This window comes from Eschrichtius robustus, chromosome 14, assembly GCF_028021215.1.
Source record: "Eschrichtius robustus isolate mEscRob2 chromosome 14, mEscRob2.pri, whole genome shotgun sequence".
Taxonomy (NCBI): Eukaryota; Metazoa; Chordata; class Mammalia; order Artiodactyla; family Eschrichtiidae; genus Eschrichtius; species Eschrichtius robustus.
In genome coordinates, this window is record NC_090837.1 from 26,251,980 (window position 1) to 26,269,698 (window position 17,719).

The 17,719-nt window shown below is 64.7% G+C and overlaps 1 protein-coding gene across 1 annotated transcript in view; it reads right to left on the bottom strand.

Annotated features, from left to right (window-relative positions):
• Positions 1–1,550: 1,550 nt before the first annotated feature.
• The window catches only part of CABIN1 (calcineurin binding protein 1), a 101,000-nt gene continuing 84,831 nt past the window's right edge, over positions 1,551–17,719 (bottom strand). Inside the window, 8 exon segments of the mRNA XM_068563783.1 lie at positions 1,551–1,939; positions 2,035–2,261; positions 3,972–4,136; positions 7,167–7,449; positions 9,958–10,032; positions 10,995–11,669; positions 12,430–12,526; positions 13,406–13,569. Coding sequence (XP_068419884.1) covers positions 1,796–1,939; positions 2,035–2,261; positions 3,972–4,136; positions 7,167–7,449; positions 9,958–10,032; positions 10,995–11,669; positions 12,430–12,526; positions 13,406–13,569 — 1,830 coding nt within the window. The 3' untranslated portion in view covers positions 1,551–1,795.

Genomic DNA, 17,719 nt, shown 5'->3' on the forward strand with positions numbered 1-17,719 from the left:
GGGCTCCAGAGGTGCTTCTGCCTTGGGCTGGCGACCAGGAAAGGAGCGGCCCGGCCCCACCCGCCCCTGCCCTTTCACTCTGGATATCTGCATAATCTCTTCTTTGTATACCTTCCTCCTATTCATGCAGGTGAGGAGACTGAGGCCCAGACAGGTAGGGGGCAGTTAAGTCACCGGGAGAGGCAGGCGTCTTCTGGGAGCCTCCAAGGTCAGGGTATGGGGGGAACCCAGGCCTAGGACTCACTTGGGCTCTGCCACCTGGGCCCGGGGTCTGGACAGGCAGACAGTGGCGGTTTCTCAAGACGTCTGAAGGAGACAGGGTCCTGGACCCCTCAGGGAACTGAAGGTAGCGGACAGGCTTTGGCCACATGACCGGCCTTGGCAGCGGGGGTCGGCCAGCCTTGTTCCCTGGTCACCGCCCCCTCGCAGCTGCTCCAGAGAGCTGGGCTGCCACAGGTGTCAGGCGCCAGCCGGGGGAGTCGGAACCAGAAGTCCCAAGCGGATTACTGGGTGTTCAGAGCACCTCTGTGGGCAGGTGCCCTGGGTGTGGGCACTGAGGTCCCAAGCCAGCCTGGGGGCTGGTGCTGGGACTCGCCTGGGCCCAGAGCATGGCTTAGGGGAGGAAGCTCCTGGGGAGGGTCCGAGGTGTCCTGCGCCCCAGCCAGGAAGGGCCCTGGGAGACAGCTGGGCTGTTCCCAGGAAAGGGGTCTGTGGACCGGGGGAAGGTGGCCACCTCCTCTCCCCAGCCTGCGCCAGAAGCCAGGAGTGCAGCGTGGGGGCCCAGGGGGCTCAGCTGAGTAACTGCTGGTCCCCTCAGGCCCTGTGGCCTTGAGAAGGGCCTGAGTCAGTGCCAGTTCAGCGCCCTGGGTTCCCACGTGGCTCTGCCGGGCCTGGGCTGGGGACCCTGCAGTGCCCAGCCTCTTGGGCCTTTCTTCCCAGGCGGTGGGGGGTGGGGGCACAGCGTCCAGCCCACGAGGGGCACAGCGCAGCAAGAAGGGTCTCTGTCCCCTCCCCGGACAGAACGCCTTTCAGAGGAGGCCCTCAGAGCAGGACCGGCCCCCAGCTGTGGGGCTGGCGGCTGGGCCCCCACGGCACGGAGGGGCTTGACACTGTGAAGGGCAGGTGCTCCCACAGAACAGACGGGCTTGGAGCCGGGATGGTGGGGCCAGCATCACTCTGCTGGGGCCCCACGTTTGTATCTCACACCGAGCCCCCCGACTCACGTGGCTGGTCTTGTCGGAGGGCGAGTGTGGTGGGAGGTCAGCGCTGCCCCCTGCCTCTCAGGGCCCTCCCCAGGGTGCCCATCACACGGGGTGCAAGCCACCTCCTCAGCACGGCTGGGACCCTCCTGACCTTGACTCTGGAGGGACGTGCCCTCACCCCTGTGCTCCTTCCAGGCCCGGCTGCTGTCTCTCCCGGGAGTGTCTGCCCCGTGTGGCTCCCGCCTGCTCCCCGGGTGCCTGTGGGTCAGGCCCTGACCTGGCCTGGGGGAGGAAGGCCCAGAAAGCCTGGACAGGGATCGCCACCCCAGGGGACAAAGAGGCCAAGACGACTGTTCCATCTTTATTAGAAAAGCAACCAAAAAAGGACCCTCCGCTGCCGTGACCCAGGCAGAGCCCGCGGAGGGTGGACGCGGCCGCCTGGCTGGGGGCAGTCACGTTTACAAAGAAAAACACTTCATAAAAAAGGAGGCGGGCCCTGCTGGGCTCCCGTGGCCTGTGGCCCTGCGGTGGGGACGCCCCGCCGGGCGGGGTGTGGGGGGGTGTGGGAGGTGGTGGTGCGTGGGGAGTGGCCCTCAGATGTCCATGTAGTCATCGTCCTCATCTGTCTCACTCTCCAGCGAGGACTCCTGGCTCGACGTCTCCAGGACCTCCAGGGCCGGCTGGCACAGGCTCTCCTTCCTCACATTGGCAGCCGACTGGGCAGACAGGATGGCTGACTGCACAGGCCGGGCGGGGCAGTGGTCAGTGGCAGCCTGGCACCACCACCACCCCCCGCCCCCAGCCCTGTGTCCCACCCAGGACCTGCAGTCACCTTCAGCTTCTGTTTGGTCTCCTCTGAGATGCTGCCTTTGGGCGAGAGCAGGGTCGGGGTGGGCGGCGTGACGGTGATCTCAGGGGGGAACTTGGTGGTGGCCGAGGGGATGACCAGCTTTGGCATGTTGGGCAGGAGGCGTGATTTGGCCCGGCCGGGCTCAGCCTTGCCCGGGTGGCCCTCGGGTGGCTGGGCACTCCCACCACTGGGCACCTTGGAGCTGGCAACTGCAGGGTGGACCCAGTGGACTGAGCCGGGCTCTCAGCCTCCCGGGCCCGCCTGCCCCTCCCCTGCTTGGGCCTCATCCCCCGCAAACCCTGCACCACAGAGGCACCAAGACGCCTCCTCTGGCCGCGTCAGACCGCCCTACCCTCTCTCTTTAGGCCTGTGCTGGTTGCCAGGCTCCCAGGCCTCCTCCTGTCTCTCTGCCTCCCCGAGGGCCCGGCTCTGGCTCTGGGCTGTGGGGCACCCCCAAAAGCACAGTGTTCACTGGGTGCCCAGGGCTGGGACACGGGCAAGCCCCGCACCTCCCAGGCATGCACATGAGCTCTCAGACCATCCTAGTGAGGCAGGAGATAGACGAGCCCCCAGGGCGAACGGCTGGAGTTCGCTCCCTGTAGACAGATACTCCAAGATGAAAATAGCAGGACAATTGAGAAAGGAGGCTGGGCCCTGCCCAGATGAGAAATAACAGACTACATATTCCTCATTCTCAAGTCAAAGAGACCTTCCTGACTAGAAAGCTCCTTGGAGGTCAAAAGGGGAGTGATGCTCACTACCCATATAGATCTCTTCCCTAGAATCCATCTCGGCTAAGAGAGGCACGCACACAGGGGAGGATCCTGAGATATACCAAATACGGACTCGGAACCAGGCAAATCAAAATGATTGGCCAAAGGAAACCCGGAAGAAATGCCCCATATAAGTGATTCGAACTACCAGGAGGGCGCCACTCTCTCTCTGAGCCCACCTGTGTGTCTGTCCACATGTACTGTACACTTTTTCCTCCTAATAAACACTTTACTTGTTTCACTACTTTCCGTCTGTGTGGGAATTCTTTTCTGCAAAGCCGAAGGGCCAGGGCCTTGTCACTAACCACTGGTCTAGTGGCTAGGGTTCAGCACTCTCACTGGCCGGGAACCAAAACCCTGCTTCAAGCCGCTGCAGGCCGAGGCCACCCGAGATCACTAGGACACACATGCTATCGGTCGTTCCCGCCACAGGGAGGATGCTGGGGCCCAGAGCCGGCCACTCAGCCAGCATTCACTTTCCCCTCGCGCCTCAGGATGAGCCGGAGCCCGAGGCAGCAGTGTGGGCTGGCAGCCTCCAGGAGCCGCAGCCTGGCTGGTGTCCACATTCTTCCGCTGCTCCGTGGCTTTAAAAGGAGCGGGGCTCACTCAGCCCCCATGCCCGACTCCCTCGGGCTGGCACCAGGCCCTGCTGTCCTGAGTGGGGTCTGCGAGAGGCCCCAGCCCTGAGGAGTCCCCGAGGGGCCTGGCTGGTTGAGGCGGCTGGTGGGAACGGGCTGTGACTCAGACACGGACACAGACACAGACACGACACGGATGCCCGTCTGGCTCCGCCCAACCCGGCCAGCCCTCTGCCCACCCCTGACTCCTCTCCCCCCACACCTGCCCCTCCCCTGGCCCCATCTGGGCACAGGCACCCCTCCCTCTCGGCTAGGCCACCTTGGCCTGGGCTCAGCACCTCCCGAGCTATTCCCCTCTGTGAAGCAGAGGGTGGAAGGCAGGGGGAGGGGTGGGGGGGGTCTCGGGGCCCTTCCCTCCCCCGAGGAAGCTCTCCAGCCAGGCCTCCCCTGCCTGGCCTGCCTTTCTCGTCTACCTCGCCCCCAGGCCCACTCCAGGCCCCTCTGTCGAGAAGCACCCGCTGACTGCTGGCCCTGGGGGCCGTGATGGGCTGCTCCCGACTAGCCTTACCCTGGCTGCACGTGGGCTCGGCGCCTGTCCGGGGGGCCGCCTCTGCTGGCCAGCAGTGCGGCTCTGCTGGAGGGCCCTCGGGGGCCGTCTTCACCTGCTCGCTGCACCGCGGCTCCTGGGGCAGGAAGCCCGTGCCCTCCGCCCCTCCTGCCAGCTCTTCTCCCTCTGTGGAGACACAGCGCGGCTGTGGGTGACGCGCCCCCCACCCTCGGGATAGGGGCCTCCACCTCCACCATGGCCGCGCAGGGGCTCCGCTGGAACAATCGCCGGGGTGGGGCCAGGCTGGTACCAGCAGGAAACCGCTCACCCCCTGTGGACATGCTATGAACCTGACACAGCGGGGGCCCCACCCCAGCTTACAGGAGTGCCCACTGGAACCGAACAATCCAGCTAAGGACAAAGTAGATGGAGCGGTGGCGGGCCTGGCACCCTCCTGCCAGGCCACACCTTCCAGGCACGAGGAGGGGGCTGGGAATCGGCCTCTGTGGTGCCAGGTGGTCAGTCGGCACAGGTGCGCCTGCCCCCAGGGCCCCCAGCCACGTCCGGCCTCTTTGCACTCCCATTCCTCCTCCTTCCCCTTCAGGCCCGGACTCTCCTGCCACGCCGGCCATGACCCCAACACCCTGCCGCTCCCCACTTGGCCAGGAGTGGTGACGCTGGCCCCTCCCTGGCTGGGCAGGGGGACAGATGGGCCTCCAGCCTGTCGGCTCCAGCTCCTGGAGGACAGCACCTGCCCTGCTGCCTGGCCGTGAGCCACGCCCTCCCTTCTCGGTTCTGACTGCCCGGCAGTCAGAGTCACAGCCTCTTCGTTCCCAGGGTCCAGCTCCACATGCTGCCACAGGCAGGGATGAGCCCCTCGGAGGCTCCAGAGCTGCCCTCCTGGGCCCCGCCGAGCAGGTGGAGCAGCAGGAATCCTGTGGCCCCGGGGCAGGAATGGGTCACTGCACTGCGCACGCACCCACGATGCGAGGCAGGCCCGGTGGCTGTCTGGTCCAGGGCCTTCCATAGGTGGCAAAGCCCTGCCTGGCTGGGCCCAACACTGAGGGCCTGGCCGAGCAACCTGGAAGGGCTGCTTGGGTTGGGGGGGTGGGCAGGGGGCTACCTTGCTGCGAGCAGTCTACAGGCCAGGCTGGCAGGAAGCGAGGTCTGCCCTCAGGAGGCAGGTATCAGTCCCTCCTGCCCCCAGGGCACGGTCCGGCCTCCCTTCTTGATGGGTGGCCAGAGGAGGAGGGACACTCGAGGCAGGGAAGTCCAGCAGACACTCAAGCATGTGGAGAGGTGCTTCCCAGGCCAGGCGGCCCTGTGAGGAGGACCACGGCGGGGCGGTGGGGGGAACCAACGGGGAAGGGACCTGCCTGGGGCCTCAGCCTTCAGGGAAGAGCTATCTGGGGCTCCCCAAGCCCCCAGGCCTCAGGAAGCAGGGGGACGGGCTGGAATCCTGAGCCATCGGGGCAACTCTCCTTGCTCCCTAGGCAGACTCACAGCCTGGTCGCTGAGGCCCCAAGGCCCAGTGTCCTGGCGGCGCCCCTGACCCAGGCTCAGACTCTCCCTGGCTTCTCGACTGGCACGAGGCCGGCACTGTGGCCCCCTCAACCCCGTCCGGTGGGCGGCACCCTTCACAGACAGGTGCTCCCCTGCTCTGAGTCCTGACCCAGCTGGTCCCACAGCGTGCAGCGCCCACTCCCCACCCCTGGAGCCCTGACCACCTCAGCAAGAGGGACCCTCAATCACTCATGGGCCAGGCACCATCAGCAGGAAGTCAAGTCCTGGCCTGTGGCGGGCAGACACCCAAGGAAACAGGGAGGTGAGCAGACGGGGGCAGCGATGGGTAGTGTCAGGACCCCTCTGGGGGGACGCACAGTGGAGAACTGAGGCCTCCAGCCAACAGCTGGCGAGAACCTGAGGCCACCAACAACCTGAGAGCGCCCAGGGGACCAGCTGATGGCCTGACGCCCCCGAAGTTCTGATCCTCTGGGGCAGGAGTCAGGCGGGGGTGGCGACAGGCCAAGGGACAGCAGCCAGGTCTTCGTGGAGTGGCTTCCCAGGCTATGGATGGTCATTACCACCGCCCTGTGAAGTCACCCCCAGCAAAACCCGCCTGTAGGGCCATGCTCACCGTCTGCCACCGTTGCTCCGCTGGGTGTGGACACCGAGACACATGGGACAGCAGAGAGGAGGGGACGCCCAGGCCACTGGGTGGAGCCATACCTGTGGCCCTTCGGCCTCAGAGGCTCCTCCCTAAACACTCGGCTGCAGGGGCTACCCCAGGGGAGGTGACTGTCTCAGGCCGTGGCCAGCACCGCTGTGACTGGCTGCGTAGAGGGTCCCTGTACTTCCCCACCTTCAGAGCAAACTAGGGACCCGCGAGGTGGGGGGCCTGGGCCCTCAGCCTCCAGCTGGGCAGAGCAGCCTGTGGGAGCAGCGCTCCTGGTCATGGCTAACCGGGCTTCCAGGTCTGTCTCCGGCTGGGCACTCCTGCCAGGGCTGACTGTTCCCTTGTTCAGATGGGTCAGGAAATGACACGGCCGAGCCTGCATGGCGGACAGTAGCACCCCAGCTGTGGCCCTCCACGTGGATGGCTCCTGGTGGACAGGTGAGCCTGGCCTTCGGGGACGAGCAGGGATGTGCGGGCAGGTGGGAGCCTGGCCCCGGTCCGCGGAGCAGGGAGGGAGAGGTGCAGGGCGTGTGTTCGTGTGTGTGTTTGTCCTGAAGCGTCTGCCCTCCCTGGTCTGCTGGCTGCCCCTGCCCGCGGGCTGCCGTTCCCGTTCCCAGTGGCATCTAAATTTGGAAGGAACTGGGGCTCCCTCCTGCCGACAGAGTCGCCAGTCCCATCCTTCCGCAGCCCCCGCCTCAGCTTGGCTGGCTTCCGTCTGCCTCGCCCCGGGGGCGCAGGGGCTGGGCAGGTCTGCCCCACAGCCCAGCAGGCACCCAGGACTGCTCACAGACCTGAGAGGTCTCATGTGTGCTGGGGTCAGGACCCCCTCCCCACTCCTGAATCCTCGTGGGAGGAGAAACATGGTGAGGTGGGTGCCGTGAGGGTGGGGTGGGGTGGAGACAGCTTCTCAGGGATCACCAGGCTGGAGGCACCCACACTCTCCATGCAATGAGCAGGACTTGCCGCTGGCTGGCAACGGGGTCTGGGCCCTGCTCTGGCCCAGCCGGGCCTCACCACCAGGTGAAAGGGATGGGACTCACCTGGGCCCAAAGAGGACATGCTGGGGGTGGCCTCGGGCCTGTGTGGCCGTGGGGGCCCGGGATCCTTGGACGGGTCTGGGGTAGAGGCTGACGCTGAGGGAGGACAGGTGACAACAACCGGGGCGGCAGCCTGAGCAGGACGAGGCTTGGTGTGGCCATCGCTGGGCCGCTGAGGGGTATCCGCCGGCATGGGGTCAGGGGCTGCAGGGGCCACAGCTGTAGGGAAGAAGTTCTCTCGGCTGTCCTTAGGGTGCTTTGGGGTGGTGGGTGTGTCCCCTGCAGCCTGGGAGGACAAAGGGGAGGTGAGGGAGGCCAGCTGGGCAGGCCTGAGTCCATGCTATCCCCCAGGACACCTGCCATGGTGCCCCGCTCTGGGCCCCAATGCTACCAGGGAGGCCCATTCTGCCAACTCGGGACACCGCTGGGGGCCCAGAGTCCCTCCCTAGGAGAACGTCCAGGCCACGCTGGCAGGGGCTCAGTGGAGGGGCATCAGGCTGGCTGGGATCTTCACCCTTCCACTCCTGGGTGCCAGCCTGGGAGGAACATGCCAGCCATGACCCGGGGCACAGGTTTGTGGCGCCCAAGGGGGGACTGCAGTACTGGAGGTCAGTCTTGGAGGGCGACTTCCCAAGGCCACTGGTGGAGGGGTCCTGAGACAGCCGGGATGACACCGCAAGAGTCAGCTCCTAGGCTTTGGGCAGCCCCACAGCCACAGCACCCGAGGTGGCCCCAAGCGTGGCCCCTGCCGGCAGCCTGGCCTCGGCTGCCCCGTGGTTCCCCCAACACGGGCCGTCGGTTCTCAGGGAGCCAGGCCCTTCAGGGCTTCCCTGTCTTCGTGCACACAGTTCCCTCTGCCGCTAGGCCTTTTCCACTTTGCACCTGAAGCCCACTCCCCAGGCGGTGTGACGGCCACAGCTCTCTGAGAGCAGATGCGAGGTGGGGCAGGGACCCCGCGCGGCCTCTGGCAGCAGAGCTGAGGGCTGCACCCCAGTGCCTAAGCCACGCCCCAACCTGCAGGCCACCAGCCCCAGGCCCACCATACTCTTTGAGCCAGCCCACACCAGGGCCGGGGAGACCCCTGCCCGGGGCTGCAAGTGCGGGAGCCTCACGCCTGCTGGGAGCACCTTGCTCCCCCGTGACCCTGTCTCTTTTGACATTTGTTCTGCTGGAGACGCCCCATCCCCGGCCTCACGGGGTGCGGTCACCCCGGCAACTCTGCTGTGCAGTGAGCGTCTGGGATGAGCCCAGACCTCCAGTGGGAGGGCGGGCAGGACAGGACCTGTCTGTCGTGGGCAGACACATGCGGAAGGTGGGTGCTGTGTCCCTGTCCTGTGGGAGCCACGGGTGATGGCACTCAGCCTCTAATTATGTCCCGAGCACCCTCCTGACGTGTGCCGGGCTGTGTGGCAACTCGGAAATGCCTCCAGCAAAATGGACACAAAATGGGTGGAAGCAGTGGCTCCCAGGGCCACGGCCACCTTCCCCGCAGCGCTGGCCAGAGGCGGGCCCAGAACAGCTGTGATCGACATGGTTGTCATCCCTGAGGTCGCTTCCTAGGCTCCTCTGACAGGCCAGGTCGCAGCTGGGTGCTGGTCCTCCGTGGGCCTCCATCTCCTCATGTCCCCTCCTTGCCCTTGGCTCCTGCCAGCTCAGCACCCCCTTTCACCTCAGACCAGAGACCAGTTAAGGGGGAAGCTGTCTGGGGGTTTCCTGTGTGGTTCTATCATTTCAAGCACCTTAAAAGTCTGCATCAGAAACAGCCCTCCTTTCTCTGGAGTGATCACTGCCCACCTCCCCCAATCTGGGTTGGTGGAGGAGGCAGGAGGGGGACCCCTGGCCCCGACCCTGCTCTGGGGCCCCGGGCAGTCATTTCTGTCCCACAGAGCAGAGGTTGTGACGAGGTGGCTGCACTGTGAACTCTGCTGCCTTGGCAATAGCAGGGCGGTGGGGACTGCCGGCAGTGGGGCACCTGTCTCCAGGGATTCCTGCCCTCAGCTGGGGGTCTGGCCCACCTGTCTGGCCCACAGCCCACCTGGTGAAGGCTGAACCCCTGGGCTGCCTCGGACCCAGAGCCCAGGTGGGGTAGTGGCCCGATGCCCCACTCCACTGAGAAAAAGCCCATCTGGACACCGAGGGGCAGCCAGCCACTGAGGGACTAGGACACGACTCCCCGGCTGCAGCTGGACGCCCACTGCCCTCAGCTCCTGCCTCTGGACTCCCTCATGACACCCTTCCCCAGGGGGCCCAAGGAAGAGTGAGGACTGGGAAGGCCGGGCCTGCTGCTGGGGCAGGGCAGTCAGGCCACCCCTGGGGACAAAGAGGCCGCACCTACCCAAATGGCACGTACCTGCCCTTTGACCTAGTGACCTGGCCCGGGATCATCCCCACCTGTGGCTCACCTGACCTGGCCCCTGCCCCAGCCCACCCTCTCCACCCCACAGCAGGGAGTCTTCCCAAAACACGATGCTGGACAAACACCAGGACCCCCGCCCACCCTGCTCCTATCAGCCCCGTATCCCAGCTCCACCTCTGTGCAAAGAAGCGACCTTTCCAGTTGAAGTCGACTAAGTAGGGAACATCCTCCCTGTTTAGAGAAAAGGTGCGGGGGTGAGGGGACCTTTATGTCACACGCACAGTCAGAGCTGGGGTCTGGTGCACCCCCAGGCGGGTGGTCAGGGGCTCCTTCAGGGCCTGAGGCTCAGCTGCCCATCTCCCCTGGGCCCACCTGACCAGCCTGCAGCCCGGGGCAGGCTCTGCATGACGAGGCTGGCACAGGCAGGGTCACACTTACCTGTCTCTGGGCGGCGGCCCCAAGGTGGACCTGACAGAACTTCACGGCCTGCTCCAGCGCAGCCTCCTCGTCCACCTGAGCAAGGAGATGCCCAACGTCAGAGGGCAGGGGCCTCGGTGGCCAGCCTTCCCCCGGCCCCTGGTGTTTGAGGACAGCTCCCAGGACGAGCCCTCCCACTGCTGCTCCCCCCAGGACCCCAGCCCTGTCTCCCAGGCCCATCCGCCAGGGTCACTGCTCTGGGCCCAGCTGGCCAAGCCACGTTCATGTCTGTGGCTGTACTATTTCATCCTCGGGGGCTGAGGCTGGTGGTCTCTGAGCCAGAACCTGCCCCTCAAGTGGGCAATGAGGCCGGAGAGGCCTGGGGGTTGCCCTGGATGAGCATTAGGCAGAGCATGAGGGAGACAGCCAGGCTGGAGTGGTGAAAGGGCCCGCCCTCACCAGCAGGGAATGCAGGGCTTTTTTTCTAGTTTATCAGCAACAAAAAAAGTTATTGCTGGATGCTTGTGAGGTGGTGATAAAACAGACACACTCACAAGTTGCAGTGCAAATTAACACAAGTTAAAAACAAAACAGTGTATCAGGATGGTCACCCTGTACGAGCCAGTCACAGTGCAGGGTTCTTCCTGTGGAAAGAACCTATTTTTCTCTAAATACAGAAAAAAACATATGCCTAATGGAGTTTTTTTTTAAAAAAGGCAACAGAATAAGAAGGGCTCCTCCACTGCAGCCCCCTACTCGGGGGCCCCGGCTCCCTGTGCCAGACTTGACAAGATTTCTGCAAAGTGGCTTCCTTTCCTTTATGGGTGAATATAAACATTTAAAAGCATGTTGTTTTCCTTTTTCTTTTTGGTATATGTTTCCCCAGCTTTACTAACGTTTAGTTGACAAATAGAATTTTAACATATCTGAACCTATCTCGTGCTCACAGTAGAAAACCTCAGAGGTGACTAGGAATGACTCTGAAAGCCCACCCCAGGTGGCCTGGCAGTGATCATGCTTGGGAACAGTGCCGCCAGGCCCGCCCCAAGGCCACCCACCTGCTTGATGAGCATGTAGGTCTCGGACATGATCCTCTCGATGCGGCCCAGGTCATAGGCCACGCCCTTCTGGCCCTGCTGCCACACTCGGTAGGCGTCCAGCAGGAGGGTCTTGCCGGACTCTGTGTCCTCCAGGAGCTTCCTCTTGCGGCTGGGCCGTGGAGGTGCCTCCTCAGGGTGGCTGCCTGTCCTGGGTCCAGGGGCGGTGGCTGGGGCAGCGGCGGTGGCTGGTGGGGCCGGTGTGGGCGGGCTGGGCTGCTGCCGGGCGCTGATGCTCAGCTCCTCCAGGGACAGCTCGGCTGGCCGGCTCTCGGGGCCCCAGTCTCTTGGGGGGTGGCCTGGCTGCAGGGGTGGCGCCCGCTCCGAGTCCGAGCCACGGGTGGCGGCCTCCCCCGTGTCCATGGGCTCTGTGGGGCCTGCCCGGGGGCTCTCCTTGTCCTTCCGCTCCCCGCCCTGGTCTGCACCATCTCCTGCGTCTACAGCCACAGGCCGGTGGTTGTGGGGGCCTGCTTTGCCCCCTGGCTCGGCCCCTGGCCCTGAGCCATCAGCCAGAGGGGGCTTCTTGGGGTGCGGGAGGCCTTCCTGGCCATCCTCAGGACTGGCCTTGTGGGAGACGTCGGTGGTCATCCTGGCTCCAGGGAAGCCACAGGCCTTGGGCCCTGGGCGTTCTGACCCCTGTGAGGAAACCAATGGTAAGACTCAGTGTGTCTGGTGTTTCTGCCACAAGAAAGCACCCTTGGGCGCCAGGTTTGCCCACCCACAAAGGCCACTCAGGCTCTGCCCATCTGCCCGCTGGCCAGGGCTGGGCCTGGAGAGCTGCCTGGGAAGGCCCTCCCTGCTCTGAAGCTCCGGCCTTGACGGGGGCCGATGAGGCCTTGGAGGTGGCTCTGCTCTTGAGGACCAGCTGGCCCTCGCCAAACGGCTTCTCTATGTGCAGGCGCCTCGTGAGGAAGTGACCTGCCAGGGCCACCAAGTGTGCAAGCTGCAGAGCCGAGTCCACTGTGAGCCCCTGCACCAGGGCCCAGCCAGTTCTGCTGGGCAGGGGGGCATTGTAGCCCGATGGCCCTGGCTCCCAGCGGCCCCGCCTGCTAGGCTGGTGACCGGCCTCCGGGCCCTCAGGGTACCCAGCTGTGAAGAGGGACCGTGTGTGCACCAGCTCCTGGGGGCTGGCGGGTGAGGGTGCGGGGCCACTGGCTTTGCCATCTGCTCCACTGTGAGAGCTGCTGTCTCCTGAGCTGGTCCTGCCGGGCAGGGCTGCCTCAGGAGCGTCACCACCTTGCTCACCAACCACGAGCTCACTTTAGCCAAGCGCGTCAGTGCCTCACACAAGGTGATTGCGAGTTCCTCCTTGAACTGACCTTCCCACCTGGGGAGGCAGGTGAGTACTGCCCACAGGTGGGGGTGTGGGGACCTGCCCAGGGTGGGCGGGGTGTACCTCCGAAAGCTCACTCAGTGTGTCCTCCAGCACCTTCACAGTGAGGATGAAGGCCCGTTGAGCCAGGACCTGGCGGTCAGCATCTCGCAGATACTTCCTGCAGGCATGCGGGGGTGGCCAGAGCATCAGAGCTGGATGGCGGCCCGTGCCCCTCCGAGTCCCACCCGCCTGGGGTCCGCTCCCCAGAAGTGTTCCCCGAGCCTCCTCCTCGCCCAGCACTGTGTCCTGGGCCCCCCTGAGCTGGGCTGTGAGCCCCAGGGGCAGGGCGGGACAGGCCAGGCTCAGTGAGCTTGGGGGCCCCCGGCTTCTCTCCCACAAGCCCATCTCCAGGGAGCTCCAGGCCCCTGCTGAAGCCCCCACCCCAGCCCCTGGCACGGCACAGGTGAGTGAGACAGCGAAGAGATGAGGCATGGTGCTGGCCGCAGGAGGCCTCGCAGCCGGGCCATGCCACGTCTGAGCTGCGTCTCTCCTGGGACACCCCCCAACCACTGCAAGTGGCAGCTGTCCCTCAGTCTTGTCTGTCCCAAGAGGTCTCTGGTTATCTCTGAGGCCCAGGCCCCCTGTGGCTCGGCCCACTATTACTGGCCTTCACCTGGGGACCCTGGCTGTCATTTGGACACCTGTTGTCCCCACGAGCGGACAGCATCCCCAGGAGCCCCGAGCTGGGGGAAGCAGGAGGAAGGGCTGGCTTGTCCAGAGTCTCAGTGGGGAAACCAAACCCAGTGGGGAGAGCCCGTGCTTGCCCCGGGGAGTCTGGGGCAGGGGCGCTGGTGTTTGGTTTCCAGACAGTGGGACAGAGAGGGCCTTGAAAAGAAGGACTGGGTTGGGCTCCCTGCTAGTGTAGACGCCCCAGGCAGACGGGGCCAAGGGGCTCCAGGCAGTACGTGCTTGTGCTCTGAACTACGGCAGTGCCAGCCGCCCCCGCAGGGCTGACCACACGCTGGACTGGGCCGGCCGGCCGGGCGGCTGCACTCACTTGCCCTGGTCCGGGGTCCGCTGCAGCATGGAGGAGACCTTCAGCAGGGTGCTGTGGTCCCGGAGCTGGGCCAGCACCTTGAGCAGCAGCACAATGGAGCGGTTCATGTGCCAGGCAAAGCTGCCCGGCCGGTCGATCTCGTCCACGGGGATCCGCCAGATGCCCTGCGGGATGGACGCGGCGGGCATGAGAGGAGGGCCGCTGCAATCGGAGCCTGCCCTGGGGCCCAAGGGGACAGGAGTGCGGCCCCCCACCTGCTTCCTCCCACAGATGGGAGACAAGGACGCGTGCATAGTTCTGCATCCTCCTCTTTTGAAAGCCTGCACGGCCTCCGTTTACTTGATCGGCCCCCACGGGAAGCACACGGGTTGCGCCTGGTCAAATGGCAGGACTGGGAGAAGCCGGGGCCTACGCGTCTCCTGCACAGGTGGTGACTTAGCATGGTACCTTTTCCTAGAGGGAAACTCTAGGAACTCGTGAGGTTGAGGGTCAAAAGGTGCCGCCATACCACAGCAGCTGTGCTGGCCAGACAGGCCCAGACCTGGGCCCAACCCACAGCTCTCCCTCCAGCAGTGCCCAGAGACTCACAGGCCCGCCGAAAATGACCGGCAGCTCCCAGGATGCCGGGTTCCCTCAACACACCTTTGCCCAGCACTTTGCTCTGGCTGGGATCCCCTCCCCACTTCCCGTCCGGCTAACTCCACTGTCTGACGGCTGAGCGGGGGCAGGACTGGCTCTGGGGAGCCCCACTGCCATCTCCCCCCCGGCCGTGCTTAGCCCATCACTGCACCTGGCACCCTGCCTATCACCAGCCCCAAGGTCTGGTTCCCTGCGGTGCCCCACCACCAGCATGGGGTCTGACACCCGCTCAGACCCAGTCAAGGTGAGGTGAAGCCCAGGATGGCTGAGGGAGGGAATGACAAGTGAACAGAAGCTCACACCTCTGAGCCATATCTCCGGGGCAGGTTCCCAGATGGGTCCCTGCAGCTGACCCCTGGAGAAACTCCTGCCCAGGAAGGACAGAGCTGTGAGCACCGCCGCCTCTCCCATGTGGGGCCCACAGCAGGGTGTCCAGGTGGAGCCCCTCTCAGGGCCCTATTCCCGTGGGAGCTGGAGGACGGTCCACGGCGCCCTCCCTGCTCCAGCAGCCCTGGGAAGGAAGCCAGAGCGCCTCCAGGCCTGATCCATTTGGGCAAGAGAGAAGCTTGAGGGCTTCCCTGGTGGTGCAGTGGTTAAGAATCTGCTGCCAATGCAGGGGACACGGGTTCGAACCCTGGTCCAGGAGATCCCACATGCCGCGGAGCAACTAAGCCCATGCACCACAACTACTGAAGCCCGCGTGCCTAGAGCCCATGCTCCACAACAAGAGAAGCCACTGCAATGAGAAGCCCATGCGCTACAACGAATGGTAGCCCCCGCTCGCCGCAACTAGAGAAAGCCTGTGCACAGCAACAAAAACCCGTCGCGGCCGATAAATAAATAAATACATTTATAAAAAAAGAAAAAAAAGAGAGGAGCTTGAAACCCTCAGGGCTGAGTCCCTGCAGCCTGCACGCCTGGTCCCCGGGCTCACAGTGGACACGGAGGGCCCGCCCGGGCAGGCTGGGCCCCCATTCAGACAAAACCGGGGGCCCGAGGCCACCCTCTCCTGTGACACTAACACCAATGCTGCATCTCCTACTGGGCAGGCGTGGCTTCTGCAGCAGTTCGGGGAAAGCTGCCACTGGAGAGAACGAGGGACAGCCAGAGTGGCCCAGGTACCCCGCCCCCAGGTGTGATGGCAGTGGCCAGGAGGGTGCCAGGCCCAGCAGTGTAAGACCAAAGAAGGGCCCGGCCCGCCAAGGCACTTCAGACATCACCGTGGTCCCCACCACAGCCTGCACGGGGCGGTGACACAAGGCATTTACCTGTTTTTTTTTTTTTTCCCTTGGGTTGGGGGTGCCAAAACGAGCCGAGGCACACGCTGAGAAACTCCCTGGAGGGCACGGTGTCCCCCCCCCCCACCTTCGCCTGCCACAGTGGGCTAGCCTCCCGCCACTGCCAGCCCACTGGGAATTGCCAGGCAATGCCTCAATGAAGACAATTTCCGGGTGACACTGAGAGGGGTCTGCCTGCCACCTGCCCTGTCACACGGAGGCACTACCCGCTGCCTGCCTCACCCTCTGGGACTGCTCTCCCAGCCCGGCACTGACGGTCTGGTGCATCACGATCATGGACGTTTCCAGGCACACAGCTGGCTGAACCTGCTTGCTGTGTAGGTGGGAAGCCTGGGCCAGCAAGGGGCAGCCCGCCCCCAGCCACACTGCTGGACGGCAGCCAGCCCGGAGGCATGTGGCCCCTCCCGCCTCAGCCACTGACTCAGCCTGCTGAGCAACCCCTCCTCGGGCAGCCAGGACGCAGCCACCAAGACAGGTCCAGTTTGCATCCCTTCACACAAGAGTTCAGCAGCAGAGGCCCCCATGCACCCACCCAGAGGGCACGTGTGCAGGCCCCAGGGAGGGCAGGGGGCGCACTGGGACCGAGAAGAAGAACGGGGGCAGCAGTGTGTGAGAGGAAGACTGGCTGCGCTGGGGGGCCTGAAGGACAGGCCAAAGCAGGGTCCCAGCAAGTCGGAGCCACACAGCAGGCAGCCCACAAGAAGAGTCCTGGACAGGGTGCCTCGAGGGAGGGAGGCAGCTCTGGTGCCAGGCGGGGCTGGGGGGCCACGACTCAGGCCCCCTCCTCACTGTGCCATCCCCCAGACTCCCCTCTCCCAGGCAGCAGGCACTCCATCCTGGCTGGGATGCCGCCTGCTTGGAGAGCCGCGGGTGGTGCAGGGGGTGCAGCGGCGGCCTCAGAGCACTCAGAAATGCCAGGACTGTGCTCAGAGCTCACCCGTGTGCCAAGCGGCTCATCCGGAGTGTCCCAGCCGACCCTGCAGCCCATCAGAACGGCTCTGGGCTCCTGGCTGACAGATGAGGTCACCGAGACAGACTGCAACCACCTGAATAATTCATGGAACCCCAGACTCTGGGCTGAGCGCTTAATACCAGTTACCAAATCCTCCCTGCAGCCCCGAGAGCTGGGCATCCTCCTGCTGCTCTTGAGGAAACCCAGCTGCAGCAGCTGAGCCCCACAGCTGGGCAGGCCAGGGGTCCTGGGAGCTGGGGTGGGTTGCCCTACTTGGGGACCCTTAAAGACGTCCCCAAGGGAGCTGAGGCTGGGTCAGTGGCATGGTGGGGTGCAGCTGGGCCAGCCTGCATGCACCCTTGCCCACGAACGTGTCATCCACTTACAAGGGGGGCTGTGAAGCAAGGCGAGGCCAGAGCCTGGGCAGGAGGGCCATGAGGTTTTGGCCTCTGGTCACCGCAGCCTCGGCAGGTGGTGCCCCAGGGAAGGGACGGACAGCAGATGGCCCCACTGGCATGGAGCACTGCTCCTGGCTGCCAGGCCAAGGGCGTGCTCGGCCCATGGCTCACGCTGTCTCCAGCACATTGTGGTCTTGGGAGAGCTTCTTCCTGGAGGGGCAGGGGCTCCTTTCCCCCAAGATTCCTGATCGGCCAGCCAGTCCACACCTCCCTAACCGCCTCAGTGTGGGCCAGAAGGAGCCCGGGCTCCCTGCACCCCAGGAGGGCTGCCGGCACAGCCTCTTCATCCAACCCGGGGCCAACTCCGAGCTTGGCAGACGGAGGGCAGAGATCCAGACACAGTTCTGGTTCACAGGGCAAACCCAACCACCCTCTGCTGGGCTACCACTCGGGCCATTCTCCATGGCATACTGCAGGGTCGTTCCAGGGCTCCCAGCCCCATGTGTCACCTTCACGGGCCCCACCTTTCAGTCAAGGCTCCTCCACTCCAAGAGCCCAGGCAAAGGCTCCCCAGGAAAACAAGGGGTCGGGAAATGCCAGGGCAGGAAAGAAGGCCGAGAGAGGCACGGCCCAGTCGGGCTCCACTCCATCCGAGCCACACTCAGCCCCGGGGCCAGGCTTGTCTGGAAGGGGATGAGGCTCAGGCCATGCGGACTGGGTGGAGACTCGGATTCGTCCTATGCCCACACCGGCAGGGACAGTCGGACAGTCGGTGTGTGTAATCAACCCTGCCCAAGGCTGCCCAGTGACCCTGGGGTGGGACCAAGGACACAGGGGCCAGACCCCTTTGTCCCCCACTCTCTGCGCCCTCCCTGAAGGCTCACAAAGGAACAAGAAGTCAGCAACACGACCTGTGACTTACAGACGTAGAAATGGGGGTGCAGAGAATTAGGCAGTGACACCAAGTCACTTCAGTCTTCAGCTGGGGACTTGGAAGCCCTGCCCTCAGAGGGACGGGGGAGCCAGC